Source organism: Halichoeres trimaculatus, unplaced genomic scaffold, assembly GCF_033239565.1.
Source record: "Halichoeres trimaculatus isolate MK-OKI-2021-1 unplaced genomic scaffold, fHalTri1.1 fHalTri1_scaffold_9, whole genome shotgun sequence".
Classification (NCBI taxonomy): domain Eukaryota; kingdom Metazoa; phylum Chordata; class Actinopteri; order Labriformes; family Labridae; genus Halichoeres; species Halichoeres trimaculatus.
This window is the reverse complement of record NW_027437188.1, coordinates 5,389,173-5,408,334: the sequence shown is the minus strand read 5'-3', so window position 1 is coordinate 5,408,334 and position 19,162 is coordinate 5,389,173. Positions and strand designations below refer to the sequence as shown.

The 19,162-nt window shown below is 40.0% G+C and overlaps 1 protein-coding gene across 1 annotated transcript; it reads right to left on the bottom strand.

Moving 5' to 3' along the window:
- Positions 1 to 152: 152 nt before the first annotated feature.
- Positions 153 to 18,986, bottom strand: LOC141797803 (uncharacterized). Its single transcript, XM_074679488.1, has 7 exons — positions 18,917 to 18,986; positions 18,249 to 18,338; positions 10,317 to 10,455; positions 2,785 to 2,977; positions 1,255 to 1,288; positions 949 to 1,023; positions 153 to 808 (listed from the first exon to the last, which is right to left on the bottom strand). The coding sequence occupies exons 1-7, from the start codon at positions 18,984 to 18,986 to the stop codon at positions 405 to 407; spliced, it is 1,005 nt and encodes a 334-aa protein (XP_074535589.1). The 3' UTR covers positions 153 to 404.
- Between the last annotated feature and the right edge of the window lie 176 nt (positions 18,987 to 19,162).

Sequence of the window (19,162 nt, the reverse complement as noted above, 5' to 3'; positions counted from 1 at the left end):
TCATGCAGTAGCATGTAGCTAATGAAAGTCAAGGTTTATTTGAGGAGCAAATTGTTGAAGCTGAAAGCATAAAATAACATCCATTAAATCAAAATAGGAAGAAGTATATAACAGTATAACTGCTCATTATGACCAACGATGAGGAAAAAAAAACACCTGGGATGAGATTTTCTGTTTTCTGTGACTTTTATATTTTTCATGGCTACAAAGTGATTTTACATTTTCCATTGCTAATATTCTTCAACTTTCACATTCCTTCCAGTAAAACAACAAACACAGGCACAGGGAAAAATAGCAGCTATACATGAGTGAGTGCTGTTTTGCAGAAAAAGAAAAAAAACAGACATAAATTGAAAGTTAATTGGGCATCATGAAAACAAAAGTCACAGATGAGAACTTTGACGTTAACCCAAAAGAACTCCAACAAACACAGTGTCATTGTCTTCAGTTGCAAAGATGTCATTCCTACCAGGCCCCCAGAGATTAACCCAGACTTCATCATCTTTCTCCAGCTTAATCACACTGCTGACACTGGCTACCTGACTGCACTTATCAGGCAGCGAGGTGTGATACAGTGACACTACTTTCTCTCCACCTTTGAATATGGCACACTGACCGCGCCCATACACAGACACATGCACAGTAAAGTGGTAGAGGCCATCTTTAGGGCAAGTAAAGACACCACTCTCAGGGTTGTAGCCTTCTCCCTCATTGACCAGCACAGTGGCAAACTTGAGGACTCCAGAGTGGCAGGGGTAGCTGTCATCGACATCCAGCTTGGCCGTGAAGGCTACAGTGCCCAGTGAGCCTAACAACATAAAAATTACAGAAACTGTTTTAAGTCTTGTAAAAACTGAACATAGCATGTTTTTCACAACAAGCCAAGTTTAAAAATGCACATTCATAGCAGAAATAAATAAGTTCCATGAGAGGGAAATTAATGTTTACCTGATGGGGAGATATTGTCTCCACGGGCTGGTTCATTTGCCATGACTAAACTCCTGGTGATGTTGTAGTTTGTGTCTGTGAATAACAGGAATAAAGAACGAGCCTGGTTACATCTAATGCTAGAGGTTTAAAACGTGTCACCAGCTGCACCATTCTTTAAGGCAGTCTTGTGCTCGCCAACAATTCATCTTCATTATCTTTGCAAAGTCATTCCTTATCATGCAGTCGAAGTCGTTTCAAAAGTTCTAATTTTCTTCAAATTTTTATAGAAACAAAAGTGTAAGCTTAGGGGATAGAGCCTCTTACCTGTTGCTGTTGTCGCGGAAGAATGTCTCAAATGCTAGGACATGCAGAGACACAGGATGAAGTGGTTCGTCGGGTTTGAGTGAAACAGGGTTGTAAAAGTCTTGTATCCCCCAGGTCGTACGTTCTCATGCTAGGTATCCTCTTCCGCAGACACATAAAGTAGACCTTTAGAGTGTGGTTTCTGTGTTCAGCAATGTTTCTGTATGGTAAATCTCTGTATTATAACTCGTCATTACATTATACCTCAGCTCACACCTCACCAATGTACTCCTTTCAACCAACACCATCGGATCTTTCTGGCTTGACATTTTATCTACTTTTTTAGTTCATTGCACAAATAGAAAATGAAACACAAAATGAACAAGAAATAATGGTTTTGTACAAAAAAAACTCAACACAGCAACAAATAGTTGTACAGGAGGGGGCAACCCCCCCCCCCAAAAAAAAAAAATGTCAAGTTGCTTTTAAACACTTTCTGCAACTTCCTTGAAAACCACTGCTCTTTCCTCTAAATCTGCCTTTTCAGGGATATAAATGTCTTATGTTTATCTCAGTCAACTGTGTGTAATAATGTAGATGTGTGGCAGCTGCTGAAAAGAACACAGGGTAAAGCCAATTCACAAGAATTCATTGCATTAGTGCCTTTTTGTGAAAAAATAAACAAAAGAAAATCAAGTGCTCTGAGGCTTTTTCATTTGAATAACCCCAGATATTGGAGACTCATATTGTCCCTAAGTGTTACACTCTAACAGGGAGTGGATATCAGTATTTAATAAGCAGACAGGCGATGTCAGTCAGTGATATACTGGCTGTAAGCCTGACATGCTGCATTTAGCTGCTATGATGTGTTTGTATTGTGCTGGTGTGAGTAAACTTGCTGCAGATGATTCATTTATTCATAATTTTCTAAAGCTCATGTTGCAACGAAGCAAAGATTGATTACATATTATGTTTGTTTGATTTTATTTAAACAATAATGGATGTATGGATAGATAAATAAATAAATATTTTTGTGAGTACTCGAGGGCATCTCCCAACCCCTACTTTGGGCACCATTGTGTGAAAGAACTGAAGAGGTTTCTTTCCCCCCTCCTTTTTGTTTGATCAAGGAAGATCTTGATAGTCTGGTGTGAGTACTTATTTTTAAAGTGCATAACTTACATAACTTTAAAGTTTATACCACTTCAGTTTATCTCACAGGAAATATTGTACACGTGTCTTACATTATCAAACATGGGGACGCCCTGGAAAGAAGGGGCGACATGTCTCTGTAACTTGCAAGACATCTCCTCACAAGCCCCCAAGATTTCGAGATGTCTGCAACCAGACCCCCGGGGCACTTGCTTCAAACAATGCACAACTTGTCAGTTAGCGAAAAAGTGCTAATTGATTACAAATGACTGTTCGAATGTTTTTCCAAGTGCTTTGGGTTGACTCGTCCTCATGTGACATTTTATGTTGACGCGTGTTTGACACTTCAGCGACAGTGTGACACACCCTGTGCAGTCGCTTGAGTGTGTTTGTTCTTACCTGATGTCCAGATTTGTCTCGTGCACAGAGTTTTGGACGAGCTGTGACGTGTTGGTGGAATCTCGCGCCGGCGTTAACGAGCAGCAAATGACAGGCCGCCCTGCTCCGCCCACTTCGGGCCAGAGTCACCAAAGCCAGCTGTGCCTGGGTGTGTGGTGCCTGGGTGTGTGGTGCAGAGACATTGTGGTAGAACCTGTAGGTAGACAATGCAGATAAAACGTGTAATTTAAAATGACATACAGGTATCTGGTTTCTTTTCCCGGAAGTGGCAGCAGCAGCTCTCCTTGACTCAAGAATGCAGTGTGTGCCCGTTTAAAGCTTTTAACATTCCTCAGCAGCTCTTAGACTTTTTCATTTTTATTGAAAGAAATAATTTAGCATAACAGAGTAGACATGCAGTGCTGACATGATTCATGGATTGTTTTTTGTTTGTTTGTTTGCTTTTTGATGTTATTTAGTTTTTAATGTGTGGTTTTTTTTTATTTCTATTTCAAAGTGACCTTGAGTCTTGATAAAGGCGCTTATAAATAAAATGTATTATTATTATTATTATTATTATTATTATTATTATTATTATTATTATTATTATTATTATTAATAATAATATCAATACAGCCTCTGAAGAATATCTCTTATAGACAACTAATAAATCAAAACATAAAACTTCTCTATATCTCTGATTCAGGAGAAATCCAAACTCATCAGACCAGGCAACATTTTCCCCTTTATAGCTAACAGGAGTGTGGACATGTGTGTTCAGAGATGGTCTTTTGCAGATCTTCGGTTGCAAGTTCATTTTTCTCTCGACATCAGAGATCTGCAGCTGCCCACTGGATTCTTTTCTTTATTTCTTTTTTTTTTCTTTCTCTCTTTTTTTCTTCTGATCATTCAATGATAACCTCAGAAACTGTCGTACATGAAAATCCCAGTAGATCAGCAGTTAATAAAATTCTCAGAGCAGACCAGTTAAACCATCCCATTCAGATGCTCAGTTTGAACTTCAGCAGGTCATCTCCACCATGTCTGCATGTCTAAATCATAGACTGCATGGTCTACATACACTGAGCTGCTCCCATGTGATTGGCTGGATAGATATTTGCATTAACAAGCATTTGAAAATGGGTAAATAAATTTTACTTGTGTGCATACAAATTTATGATATTCAGATGTTGTAGTTTTATGCATTCCAAAATTGACAATATAAATGAATTATTATCATTATTATTATTAACATCAATAATAATAATAATGATAGGCTGGATGGTGGGTAAGGGTATGTTGATTGACCACTCTAAATTGCTCATAGGTATGAGTGTGTGTGTGAATGGTTGTCTGTCTGTGTCAGCCCTGTGAATGGCTGGCGACCAGTCCAGGGTGTACCCAACCTCTCGCCCAATGACAGCTGGGATAGGCTCCATCCACTCACAACCGTGAACAGGATAAGCGGTTCAAAAGATGAATGAATGAATAATAATTATAATAAAAATAACGAATTAAAAAAATTAATAATAATAATTATTATTATTATTATTATTTGAGTTGTCATCTTTGTAAAACTTGTCTCATCCACAGTTCTGCAGGATCACAATGCCTTTTATGTTTCCCCTTCTCTTCCTTGTTCCATATCCAGCCTACTTACTTAGCCTATAGAGGGGATTACACCGTGCTGTAGCAGTGCTCTGTCTGTTTAGCAATAGTTGGAGCCTGTTATATATATATCTATCCCCTTCCCACCCCTGAGCCCTTGATCCCTGGGCTAATTCCATGAATCTCCCAAATCTAAATCCACTGAGAGAGCAGTGGCACACTCAGTTGGGAATGGAGAGAGAAATACATGGAGCAAATACAAACAGCTTGGGGGCAATTTAAAAAAAAGATGTAATACATTATGCAAAATGCCCCCTGATCATTTTGTGACCAGTGCAGCTCCTAGCAGCAGTGGGGCCATGTGCCATCTGTGTGCCCTTTATGTTTCTTTTGGATGCACCAGCAACCCAGTGTGCCAACTCATCAGAGGGGACTGTCAAGCCCGGCTGACGTCACCCATCCAGCTTCTGTAATCGAAAGAGACACTAATCCTGCTCCTCTCCAAAGCCTGGCTGTGGGGTGGGGCCGGACAGAGAGGGAAGGATATTGACAGAGACATGAGGAAGGAAGTTGGTTGCAGGAGACAAGAGATTGAATGTAAGTTGAGGTCTTGCAGACGGACTCATTCCTGACCCAGACTAAAAAAGACAGGTGTTGTCCTGACTGACAAAGGACACCTGGGCACAAATCCACCTTCTAACCCTCGACTGATCTCCAGGGATATCTGAGATTTTGGGAATCACTACTTCCAGGCTTCGCCCTGGAGGCCAAAAGCCTGGCTGAGGGCCCTGCGGAGGGGGAATGTTTACCCCCTCCTGCACCCCCTCTCGAGTCACCTGTGCCCGCTGTGGAGGAGTCAGGGTTTACCACTGTGGAGCTGTGCCAAGTTGGGGAAAACATCTGCCTGACTGCAACTGAGGGGTAAGAAGCTGCGGAAGTGTCTGGTATTGGCATGCGTTTAGGTTATTTAAAAGGCACAAATTGCATTCACACCTGCAATAACTGTACACTCCCTCAAGGCCCTGTGCTCCTTTCTGCTGACAGGAGAGCTCCCCAAAGGGATACCTAGATATCAGTTTTATTAAAAAAAAAAAAAAAAACCTTTATGCATGGAGAATTATCTGAATTAATTTCTCAAGATCCATGAGGAATTTTTTTTCCCTGCAGGCTGAATCATCTATTATGGGCCTTTGTATATATATATATATATATATATATATATATATATATATATATATATATATATATATATATATATATATATATATATATATATATATATATATATATATATGTTACAACTATTGCATATTGGATATTCTTTATTTTAACTCTTCTTAAATACAGAAAACTAAAACTGCTCACTTTTTTGTCAAATTTGTCATCTTTTCAGCAAACATCAGACACTTAATTGATCTGTATTTACTTTCATACTAAGAACAGGAAACTGTTGTGCACATCACTTTCCAATTTGTTACTCTTGATGCATTTTCTTTTGTCGAGTTCTTTCTTTTTTTGACAATTTTATACCGTTCTGTCATTTTGCACAGAATGCAGGTGTTGGGAGAGAGTGTTTATGAAAAGGATTACATCACAGTTAAGCTTCTACATCACAATGGCTGCTGAAAGTTTCCATCCCAGGTGGCACACAAACAGCTTAGCGCGACACAGTTGTCAGCAGCATATTATCAGAAATGGAATCGAAGGGCTGTGCACAATCACAAGTGGGTCAAAAATGAAAGCATTCTGTCAAAGCTGATCCTATTTAGGCAGGAACACTGCGTCCTTGTTTTGGCGGGCTATGCAAACTGGCTTAGCGTCTCTTCATTTGTCATAATACAATACGTGCATGTTTGTTATTCATTTATTTATTCAAGCAGGCTAGTGGGGACACTGAGATTGTGACTTATTAGCAATCAGACAGAAAAGTTGATTCAAAAGTCAGAGTGCAACTCAGTTTGAAGACATGTGGAAGGAGGAGGAAGACAACAAAGCAACATCTGCTGATGCTTTTGTTTTTGTAATACTGTAAACACAATATGACGCAATTACAGTTCCAAACTATTGCATCTTTCTTAACACACTATTCTGTCCCTTTAGACACATCTGTTGCACCGCTGTAGTGATTTCTGCCTAGTGGCTCATTTCTGCTGCAGCCATGATTAACAGCCACTGCACTGTCACTTTAAGAACTCCCAAATACCTCAGTGAACAAAAGATAAAAGTAACAGTTCCTATCGAAAGGAATGAAAATGTCAAAGAAGTGCTTTTAAAGTAAGCTACAGCTCAGTGAGCTAATAAAAAAAGGTGACTCATACAACAAACATCACTTTACAAAAACATGACTGAGCACTATTTTTGAGTGAGTGTGTGCAAAATGTTGCATTGTGATATGTGACATCACACCTCTTCCAAAAAATTAACCAAATCATGCAATAATTTAATAAATAAAATGCAAAGATCACTTAGAGCTGTACAGTCCACACAAAATTACAGAAACTTCAACAACTGTTGTCTTGTTGTTCATTTGCATTCTCTCACTGTTCTTCCTTTTCTTTGTTCATTTGGTACAAGACCCCTCATTTGTCTGACCAGCTGTCAATCAGTCATCTTGTTGTTAAATTAAATATGCAATTTTACTTAACTTAAAGGAAAATAAATCAGCATGAGAAGACCAAGCTGTAATGACAGAGACAGTGTTTGAGAGTCATCTTGTGTATGAACACTAATCAAGACACTTCACTGTCCTTGACCTCTGGCATACTTAACACTTACAGTTGGCTTACTTAGTACACATGCTTATTTATCCAGGCCAAGAATTAAAGGGGCTGTTCGGAGTTTGAAAGTGATCTTGAAAAAGTCTCCCTTCCAGATGTATGTGTGTATTTTTCTCTGCTGAAATGATTTCTGTGATTAATTTTGTAGTGATGGTGGACACTGGAGCCTAACTGTCAGACAGAAAAAGGACAGAAGAGCAGAAGAAAGATAAACAGGAGAGAGATAGAGCACAGGCCAAAGGCTAACACAGGGGCTAAGCTGTTTGTGCTAATGTTTATTCCAACCCACAGTCAGCAGTTATTCTGCAGTGGTCTGTTCAAACTTGAGAGTCTATCAATAACATGAAGAGTGAGGTTATGTTAGCTCTAATTGGTAGATGACTGGCAGGACATAACCAGGATTCACTGACTTTTCCAAGAAAACAGCCAGTCATTTACAGACATGGGCTGCCAGCTGTGTTAAATATAGACAGCTACTCAACTACATACAAACTAACAGTGTTCACATGTTGTCGCTTAGCCTACAGATAGGTCAGAGCACCAGGCTGCCGATAGCGCTACATATAGCTGGCAACTACAACATTTGCTTGATGTCACGTTTCAAACAATGTCGCTACGTAACTGTACTGATGAATACCTTACCTCAGCTCGTTGTATCCAGTAAAAAGTTGTCTTAAACAAAGAAAATTTGTTTTGAGCCCATCTCCATTTGATTGCAAAACAAACGCAGGCTTTGCTAAAAGTTGTCTGCGACAGTTTGCGTGAGACTCCAGGCCAGAAGGTGGCGAGGGAGTCATCTTTAATTTCTAATTTTTGTGTCACACATTGACATGCAGACAGCCTTTGAAATGACACGCCACTGTACGTTAGCATTTCACCTAAGAAGAATATGGCGTTAAAATGAGCTTGATTAATGTATAATCTGTCGATCAGGGTAAGTTTGCAGCTACTGAGACAACAGCTCTATTCTATTAGCACAGCAGGAGTTTAACTATGCTGTTTTGCTGATGGTTTAGAAATTGAAAAGTTCATACTATTTTATATCTGAAGCTACGGGTGTTAGCATGCTAACCGTGCTAATAAGCACTAATGCAAAGCAGCCTACAGCTAAGTATGAAGGGATTTGGGGGTATTTGTTTATAAACAGAGGTCATGTCCAGGTCGACCATGCAGCTATCAGTATGTATGTGTATGTGAATACTTTTCTCTTTCAACGAGACAAAATTAGGAAAGAAAATTACATTATGTTGGACAGACAAACCTTCTCAGAAAGTGTCTCAAGACTGAGAACTCAAGCAGTAAGCCAGCAAGGCCAAATCAATATTACAGGGAGGAAAAAGTTAGCCCAAGAGGTTTTCTTAAAAGCAACACAAAGCCCACGTGTGGGTAGAGTGTGGCTAAATATTATCTCTTTTTTTTTCAGGAATAATTTAGGGATTTTAAAATAATTTAATTTACGTTTGCATTGTATTAGTGATATAACCTATCATTCAAATACTGTAAATTACTCGACACACAGTCTAAATAATACAAACAAAAAAAGAGGAGAGATTAGATCTGTCCCCAACCAAGATTTCATTAAAGGGTGAGCAAGATTTGGCTCAACAGATTGTGTCATTACAGCAGGCCTCAGAATGACAACAAACCATGATTTATGCTCACCAAGCGAGGACAGAGTTTAAGACGCAGTGACTAAAAGAAAGAGGGAGCAGGAGAGAGGGATAAAAAGAGGATACAGGCAGATCCTCAGTCCTTCTTAATCCCCTGTCGGCTTTTCTGGAGACCATAAACAGATTGACATTCGTTGTGGACACAGGCTCATGCTTTTAACTGGAGCAAGTCACTTCTTTACTGACACTGTGGACCCAACATCCTACCTGATAGAGGTCACAGGATCAAAGAGTGTTTCACAACACATCGAGACAACAATGCTTAAATTAGAACAGCTAACACATATAGTTAAAAAGAAAGAAAAAACCATGAGAGGTTTTCCAATTCTTCTCAAACCCAATTTGAGTCCCGCAAAAGTATGTAAAGGTTTTTAGAATAAACAAGGGATACCTGCTTACATTGACAGCACAGCTTAGGTACTTCGAGTCAATTTGAAAAATAAATAAAAAGCCAGATGAGGTTAGTCTTCAGAAAACTGTAGAACATTTCATCTGGGGATGATGGTCGTCAAAAACGTAACAGGCCTGAGAGCATGAGACTTCTTAGAGAGCAAGATATCTGATTTTCTTTGATTCTTCAAGCTGTCAATCACTACACATTTCAGATTTTTGTTTTTGGAAGGCCAACATAACAAATTTAGATATGAAATCTTATTATGTGCGTAAATTATGATATTTTTGGACTTTTCCACAGGCATGAAGCAATTTCTTTAAGTTTAGTAACAGGGTCTGTGTAAAAATGTTTTATAGTTTTTTTAAATCAGGCCTCAAAGTCTTTGAAAAAGTAAGTCATAAATCTGCTTTTCTGAGGTTACAAAGAGGGTCAAACTCTTCGGAATTATAGTTCTAAAAACTGTCTTTACAAAGATTGTGTGAGTTTAAGGTATTGTCTAGTTCTCAGAATAGCATGTTTGTCTAAACAGCGTTTTTTCCTAGTCTTAGTGCTGTTTTGTTTTGTTTCCTCTGCAGAGACATGGATATGAGTGGACAGGATCCCCTGTTTGAAGATATGCAAAGAAAAGATCAAAGACTGCCGTTCCAGGTTTGTACCTTCATCATGCAGAGACCAGATATGTTCAAAAATTATTAAAAGTTTAGTATTAGGCACTAAATGATCTTGGTATACTAAATTAGCCAGTTCAGAGTACATCAGTTTCAGAAAACGTGTCAGTTTTCATGCTAGTTGATATATAAAAAATCAAGTTCTACATAACAGAGTTAGTACAGGAATAAAAATGGAAAACAAAGATTAAAAATCTTTGAGATACTAGACAATAAAAAAATCCAGGGTGCAGATGTTGCATGTGTTTTTTGTGCCTGAGTGTGAAATAGAAATAATGTTAAATGTAAACTGAACATCCTTCCAGTTTCACTTTTCTTTTCAATTCTCAGCCATACCCCATGTCCCTTCAGATCTTCCCAGACCCTGTTGAGGTTGTTCTGGGCCCAGAGACGGCACTGAACAGTGTGGATCACAACAGCGAGAAGGAGCGGTTACCTTCCATTGTTGTGGAACCCACAGAGCTGAGCGAGGTGGAGAGCGGAGAGCTGCGCTGGCCTCCAGAAAACATGGACATGGAGGAGGATGAGGAGGACCTGTTCTTGGAGCAGTGCATCCCCCCAGCAAACATTGCAGACTGGGGAGAAGAGGAGGAGGAAGAGGAAACATCAGTCATACTCAACCCACAGCCGGGCCTGACGCTAATTGGTGAGTTGTGGTGAAGGACTTAGTACTAGTACTGTGTAGATCAGTGAAGTCCCCTTTAATTTATGAAGAAACCATGAACTGAGAAATGTTAAAATTAACGACTGTAACGTGCATTTTAAAGGCAATTCATTTAAGCTTTCAGTCTCATTCCAGGATGACATTGAGCAACATCTTAGCTGCACTGTCACACACAGTCACCCTCTCTCTGCCAACTCACTTCCCTCATTTCTTTCCAAGAAAACAGCCAGTCAGAGTGTTCGAATTAAGAGGACTCATTCTCAGACTTGATGCAGCTGAGAAACTTCATAAACATGTCCACACCTTATCAAATAAACTACACAGTAAGATTAAATAAATTTAGCATTTGTTTTGTGTCTGTTTTCCTGGAAAGTTCTGCTTTCATGTAACCATTTAGCATATACCTGGTAACAGTGGTGTGAACAGAGGGGCTTATTTGCCCACTCGCTGAATAATGCACACTAAAGCCCCGTCTACATGACAACGTTTCATCCAAACACGCTAATACCTTGCGAAAAAAATCTGTCTACACTGATGCAGTGAGGGACTAAAAATGCTGTAGTAAGCATGCCACTCCTGTAGTTGGCGCTATAACTGTCTTGTCCAGAAGCAGCTTCTGGTAGATCTCATGAGCCGATCATCCGGTGTATTGGTGAATGCTAAGAGCAGAAGTGGAGCAACAGATGCTCATTTTGTTAAAGACAGTCGACAGTTTCAGCAGATTGAGTAAAACAAAAACAATATGACGATCATAACAACAATACTGTTGCGTGAAGTGGGGTGTGACATCAGAGTTTCCACCGAAAACACAGGCTTGCCGTTTCATGGCAACAGTGGCAGCAGCAGCGTTCCAGAAAAATTCCACTCTGGAGGCTGTTTTCATTCATTTTCTGAACTGCTTATCCTGTTCAGGGTTGCAGGTGGCTGAAGCCTACCCCAGCTGTCATTGGGCGAGAAGCGGGGTACACCCTGGACTGGTCACCAGGCAGTCACAGGGCTGACACACACAGAGAGACAACCATTCACTCACACACTCATTCATAGGGATAATTCAGGGTGTATTCACACTTGGATTGTTTGGGGCAGTTGTTCTGAAACAGTGAACAGCCCCCCCAGAAACCTGGGTTCATTTGGGCATATGTGAACACAGTAATCAAGTTCGATTGTGGGACAAAACAAGCAGGTCGAGATCGCCAAAAATAGGTTGTCTCGGCTTGCTTCTGTTCCATAGTGGTTCCTTTACAGTGAGAACACAAACGTCCCAGCAACTAGCACAACTGACTCACAATTGTGGCTCACACTGTTGCTAAGGGGGCAGTCGTAGACAAATAGGTAGAAGAAGAGGGAGTAGAAAAACCAACCACAGCAGCAGAAGAAGAGAAGACCGATCGAAGAACTGAGGAAAATGAGTCGTGGGCTCATGTGGAGCAGTAAAGAAATAAGGTTCCTCATGGAAGTGCCTTAATGCAGTCGGGACTCTTAAAAACTATATATGTTGGTCATATAGCACATACCGTATTTTCCACACTACAAGGCGCTTCGGAATATAGGGCGCACCTTTAATGAATGGCCTATTTGAAAACTATTTTCATATATAGGGCGCACCGCATTATAAGGCGCATAGAGTAGAAGCTATAGTAGTGACTGGGGTTGCGTTATGCATCCACCAGATGGAGCTGGGAATGTCAACAAAACAGTCAATAAGTCAGTCAAACTCAGGCTACATCCACACGGAGCCGCACATTTTCCTATCCAACTACTTTCTGTGCCGTTTTCAAAAAAAGTGCGCTGTAATGATGAAGCCGTTTCCGCCGTCCACAAAAGCCGTTTCCAGAGATCAGTTCAAATGCCAGACCTTTGGGGGGTGCTGTATTTCTCTAACAATAAACAAGAGAAGAAGCCCGGGCCAGCCTGTGAGCAAACGTTAGCACTTAGCAGAATTCCTCTTTACATGTTCTACTGCTTACCGCTGTTACTCCGACGACGCCCTCTGACTACAGTAGCCATGATTAATCAATATCCATCCATATATAAGGCGCATCGGATTATGATGGTGCGGCCACACCAAACGCGAATTTGCGGAGCGATTACATACAAAGTCAATGCAAAGACGCGCCGATTCGCCTTGGGCGGCGCAAATCGCGCGTTTGGAGGGTTCACACGTTTGGGCGGTAGACGCGAATTCGCTCGAGTTCAAAATATTCCCCCACGACTTCATTGTTTTGACGACGCTGGGGGGCAACTGCCGCCTGCTCCGGCTCCAACTCTGCCGGAGGATGGAGGCGAAAACAATCTGTGCGGTGTGTCATCATCCAGAGTTATACGATACGACGTGTGTTCTCTACAGAGACCGGAAAAAAAGGAGCAGGCTTGGGTGAAAGTCTCTGAGGAGACAGGTTTTGAATGTAAGTTCTGAAAACATTTGTTCCCAGCTGGATTTGCCTGCACAGGTCATCACTGAGTCCGACTGTGTTTTCCTCAGCGGAGTTTTGAGCCTGATAGAGAGGAGGAAAGAGCGGGGCAGGGGCAGAGCCAGGGAAAAGATGGAAGTTCTCTGTGCTTCTCTCTTTCCTCCACCCCTTCATTATCCCCAGTGAGACCTCCGGGAACATGGGTCGGGGGTTCGGGTGGTCGGGGGTACGGGGGGTCGAAGGTTCGGGGGATCGAGGGTGAGATCGCAGGGAACAGCCAAGCAGGGCTGGTGGATTACCAGGGAGAGGCAGCAGGCATTGATTGTGATCTCCAAAGCTTTCACACACTCTCCTGTCATACTTTGGAAACCACAGCTCATTGTTTTTCAGCTGCTCTTTTGGACTTTCGGTCTTTAAATGAACGAGCTCTCTACTCTGCATGCGCAGTACCGCGCATTCGCGCCTCAGCTTGTCAAAAAAGTCCAGCGGCGAGACTAGGGCGTGTGACAGGCCATTCGCGCGAGTAAAGTCGCGTGTTCGCGTTTGGTGTGGCCGCACCATAAGGCGCACTGTCAGCTTTTGAGAAAACTGAAGGCTTTTAGGTGCGCCTTATGGTACGGAAAATACAGTACTGTTACATGAGCCATAAACGCTTTAACACTAATTAGCCACACACGTCTTGTTGATGCTCCATGAAGATACAGAAACTCTCTGACCAATGAGAGAAAAAAATCAATCGCACGTGGCATTTATTTACAACTTTGGAGCGCAACAAACTTTTGCCTTGTGAACATAAACAAACCAACCGTTATAACTGTATTATTTTTGCCCGTGAACTGGAACAAAAGAAACGAGCCACAGGTGTGAATACACCCTCAGAGTGATCAATTAACCTGAGCATGTTTTTGGACTGTGGGAGGAAGCCAGAGGACCAGGAGAGAACCCACGCATGCACGGGGAGAACATGCAAACTCCACACAGAAAGGCCCACTGGCCAACATGGGATTCTAACTGGTGACCTTCTTGCTGTGAGGCTGCAGTCCCAAGCCCGTTTTCAAAAGTTTGTATTTTAGGTCGGCTAAACCGCAATTTCTAAACATAAGGCTAAAACCAAACAATACTTTTGCGTTTCACCCTAAAACTGTTGTCGTGTAAACAGCCCCCAAAGTGCCCTCCTGGTTGGCTAAACACAGTAAACTGCCCCCTTGGCTCACTGAAATATGATACACTGCCTTCTTTGGTGGCAAAAACCACCTCACCTTGCCACCAAAGATGGATTTTTTGTTCTTTTCACCCCTGCCCTTGAAAAGTCTGTGCACACCTCTGCCCAGTTACATTATACAACTGCTCTGCTTTACAGTGGCTGAATATCACACCAACCCTTTCATAGAAAACAACATCTTCCAGGAATACCACTGGTGTCACTGTGACATTGTATTCCATGCTACATATATGAAAGATGAACACTAATGACAGTCTAACTTTCTCTCCACAGACCTGCAGTCAGATGCATTTAGAGATGACACCCCCACGCTGCCACCTAGCAGCGCTCCAGCCCTCAACTGACTGGACCTGTGAAAAACTCTTCATCTCTGATCGCCCTGTGAGGAAACCTCTTTAAATTGACCAAAAATATGTATGTATATATACCAGTGTGAGGAAAATAGTTGACATAAGTCGTGAATCTAAAGCCAGTTTTGATGAAAAGAGAGAACAGCTCATATTCAAATGGTTGATACATGTCAATACATGACATTTGTGTGCACAGGAAATCAGCTTATCTGGTTTCACAGGAGCCTAGAAAGGATGTGAAAATGGATCACACAATCTCACAGAAGTCATATTTCACACCTCAGTGACAGAAACAGAATTGAGCAACACTGTGTCTTTTTTAAAAAACTTCTATGAAGAATTTTGCTGGCGTTGTATCTTTGTGTTTCATTTCCCTTTTTATTTTCTAATTTTAAAGGCTCAGTGATGTCAAATGACCTAACAAAAACCTCTCGTCAAGGCAACAAAAATCTGTAGTTTGTGCTTTGTTTAACTTCTTATCTATATTCTGTACTTCATCTTCCACTAATACAGATAATTAAACTTTCATTTGTTTGAACTTCTCCCCAACAAATGATCATGCTGACCCCTTTTGACTTTGAGGGCATTGACCTAGTTTTACCTCTTGAACGTGATATTAAAGCAATGTACGATAAAGTGTTGGATTATTTTCTGTGGTTCCATAAATTTACGCCCTTTCTTTGAGAAGCAATCATACAAAAGTTGGTCCTCGCACCCTGATGTGTAAACATGACTAATGCTGAGTGCAGGGATCAGCATTTTGTTAACAGTTAACAATCACTGATCAGAGTCCCTTTGATTGAACATAAATTGAACAGAACCTGTGTTCCGTGCATGTCGAACAGAAAAGGGACGGCAGCTCTAGTTGCTTCACGTCAGAACATGTAGGTTTCACTGAGAATTTGAGTTGTTTAGTGAAGCGTTATTTGTGTCTAGGTTGAGTTATAAATACCTTGTATATAAGAGTAAGTTGTTGTGTTACTGTAAATCAATTTGATGAACTTGACAATAAAGTATGTTGTCCCACTCAACAGAAATCTAGTTTGGGATTTTAATCGTCGTTGACAACACTTCATGACAGAGGTCTTCAAAAGTGAGTCTGTAGAGGTCCTGTGGGGGTCTTTGACATTTTTAGTTTATATAAGGCAGGTATTTTATTCAAATATTTGTTCCCAAATAATTTTAACACACATTAATTGATAGATCGAGGCCAACATCTTTCAGTCAGAAATGGTTATGTTTAGAAAAAAAAAAATCAGTTTGAATGACTTGTACATTTCATGGTCAATCGATTGACAGACAGTGTTGAAACTGGCATTGGTATCAGTCAACAAGGTATGTTTATAAATAACAGTGGCAAAGCCTTTTATCATACCGAGCAAATATTTGAAAGGAAAATATAAAAAGACAATAGATAAATATATACTTTGAAATATCTAAAATAAAAAAAATGTGTTTTATCTGTAAAGTTTAGTGTTTATATATTACTAAGATAACAAAAGTGAATAACAGGGTATGTTTTTATACATTGTACAAGGCCTGATTTAATACAAAGATAAAAATCAACATTATATATATATATATATATATATATATATATATATATATATATATATATATATATATATATATATATATATATATATATATAATGTATGTTGTTTATATAATCAAAATTTACTTCCACCCTTTCAGTGCATAAATAAATAAAATAAATAAGCAAAATTTGAATTATCAAAAATAATCAATTAAAAAAAGGTTTATTGCATTTTTTTTTTAAATCTTATTTTGCTCATTCTTGACTTTTGTGTTCAGGAGGTTGTTAAAAGGTTTTAACCTTGTGGCACATGTAGATTTCTCAGCACTCTCTGGATAGCTGACTCAGTGACTCAGTTAATCATAAACACGATTCACTTCGGTGTGTGACCCATTTAAACTTGATTCAATAAAAAGAATCAAGTTTACCAATACTAATGTAAACACTTTTTGGGCTTTTGTGCAGCTTGTTCTTCATTTCTGTGCAAAGCTTACATTGGGAGTTGTTTGGTTCTTATAATGCAAATATGAAATTTATATTGATGCAGCTGTGACCAACAAAAGCATCAGGCCATCAGCAAATGGACCAGTTAATTCTGTAGTTATCTTTATCCCGAAGCATACCTGGTGGCGACAGTGAGGACAAAAGACTGAATTCCCAACCTAGACATCTCTTGAGGGTGTGCCATCAGGATGTGAAGCAAGGGAACATTGGTAATCATGTCTTCTTGCCGTTTCCCAGGTTGTATAAGTCTTACAACACTCTCATGTTATTGGTATTTCACTCCTGATTTCATAATGTGCCACATGTCAATGGGCAAGTAAATCTCCACCTTAATTCAGGTTAAAAATAAAAATGTGGCAATCTACTTGCTAACACAGGACATAGCATTTGGCCACTTCCTGAGTTCTTCCGAAAAATGAAATCCAATTGCTAAAAGCTAACTTCTTGAGTATAGCATTTGTTTATGTTGCTGACCTTTTTTTTTTTTTTTTTTTTTTTTTTTTTTGCATCATAAGGTTAAGTATTGCATACAAAACAATGACCATGAATGCCCCTGTTGTCTTTCTTTAAAATGGCGGTTCCCAACCTTTTCCAATTCATGGCCCCATTTTAAGTCTCAAAAATGTTTGCAGCCCAAATCTGACACCATAAATACAGAGGCCATTTGATGCTTTCTCAGAGCCCAAAAGACCGACTGAACTGAACACTGCAATGTGGTCCCACTGCATTCTAGCCCTGCAAATTTACAGGTCAAACAAAACAAAAAATAATTAAAATAATATTTGAACATTTTTTAATAACTTTTTAAAATTTGATTGATCTTTAATATTTAAAACACAATTCTGAATATTGTTATTTATATATAATTACAGCCCCCACATACAGATGCACAAAAGTCATACTCTTTTGGAAAGTATTTGGCAGCCCACTTGCAATACCTCCCAGTTAATACCCAGCTTTGTTGAATACTTAATATTGAATGTCAAATGTTTTCTGAATAATAAATTCCTTCAGATGAAGGGCTGATTAAATGTTAGCTTGATGTTGTTGGTGCTGCAAGGAGGAGGGCTCACAGCTATTATAGCACTTTCCCATCTGTGGAATCCAAGGTAATTCATTTACTTGAAGTCATGGCAAATGATAGAAAGAAATTTAGCTCACTGTTTCCTCAAGCATCATCACTCAGAAATATGTTCTGGATTGAGCTCTTGTAGAAACACTAGTTTTTGATTAAGGCAAGGCAATCTGTTGAATTTAGGCCCTGTCCTCGCGTAGCCGGGTATCTGGAAACCAAATGTATTTTTATACACAGCTAAATGAGTGCGGTTCGTTCTGATTGGATGGCACAGATTTACATCTGAAAAAGACTGCAAAATGTGGGTTTGACATGTTTCGAGCCACACTTACCGTCCATTCCTAGTGCATGTAGATGATGGAAGTATTTTTGAAAACTAATTGGGGGGGGGGGGGCAGGTATTTTTATTCATGTTTAAAAATACCTGGCTACGTGTGTACAAGGCCTTAAATGCACCTTTTTAGGTATATGAAGTCACCAATGGAAACACAAAGATGATAGTGCCAGACACACATGAAGTTGGAGTTAAAGTAATCAACCCAAGAGGGAATAATCAAAAAGGCACATTAAAAACAAAAGCACTGGTCAAACACTGTGAAACTTACCAGTGAGAGTGCTGGAATGAGGCAATGAAAAGGTACACACCACAAACTGAAACACACACAGTGATAAGAGGATACTGGGAACAGGTGAAACTGATTAGAGCAGGGCTGACTCGTGAAACACATAAACCACTGACAAGAGGACAAAAATAGAACAGGAAGTGACAATGAAGAAATTATACAAAAACCTAAAACGTGACTTTTTGACTTGGGGGTTGTGTCAGTGTGTGGCTACTTCTGTTTTAACTCTAAAAGGTCAAATTCTAATGAAGTGCTAAGGGGAAAATAGAGCTACCATTGCACAAGCATACAGAAAGATTGGATGGCCTACCTTCTCTTGTTCTGGCAGTAGTGGCATTGGGGTTTTCTGTAGTCCATTTTTCAAATTACCTTCTTTTTTTTTCTCTTTTTTTAAGTCCTCTACCTAAGCTCAGAGGGTGTGGGACACCAGCTTAAGGTGTTGTGGTAGGAAACCCTGTGATTACAATGTGCTGTCAAGCGTAATTTTTATCTGTTTATTTAAGCTAATTAGTTGTACACAAAGACCAAGGGTAGCGTGGGGATCACTATGAAATGAACAGAGACGAGACAGGTAGGACACTGCAGAAACACTTGGATAATGGTTCCTGAGCACATGGTAGAGAACCTGTATGCCACTGAAATGCTGGCACCAACTGGCAGCTTGCAGGAGCCTGAGCTTAAGAGCAGCTGCTGATTGCCACAGATCAGGAACAGCTGCATCGCCTTCCAGCGAAGGCCTCCTCACCACGCCTCCGCCAGCCACTGCTGCACTGAAACTGAAACACAAAAGACCTCCCAACACAAACACATAAAACACTACAGAATCATCATAAAGAATTAAGTATCCAAACCATGACAGACCATACTTGAAAAAAAAAGTCTATATCTATATCCAC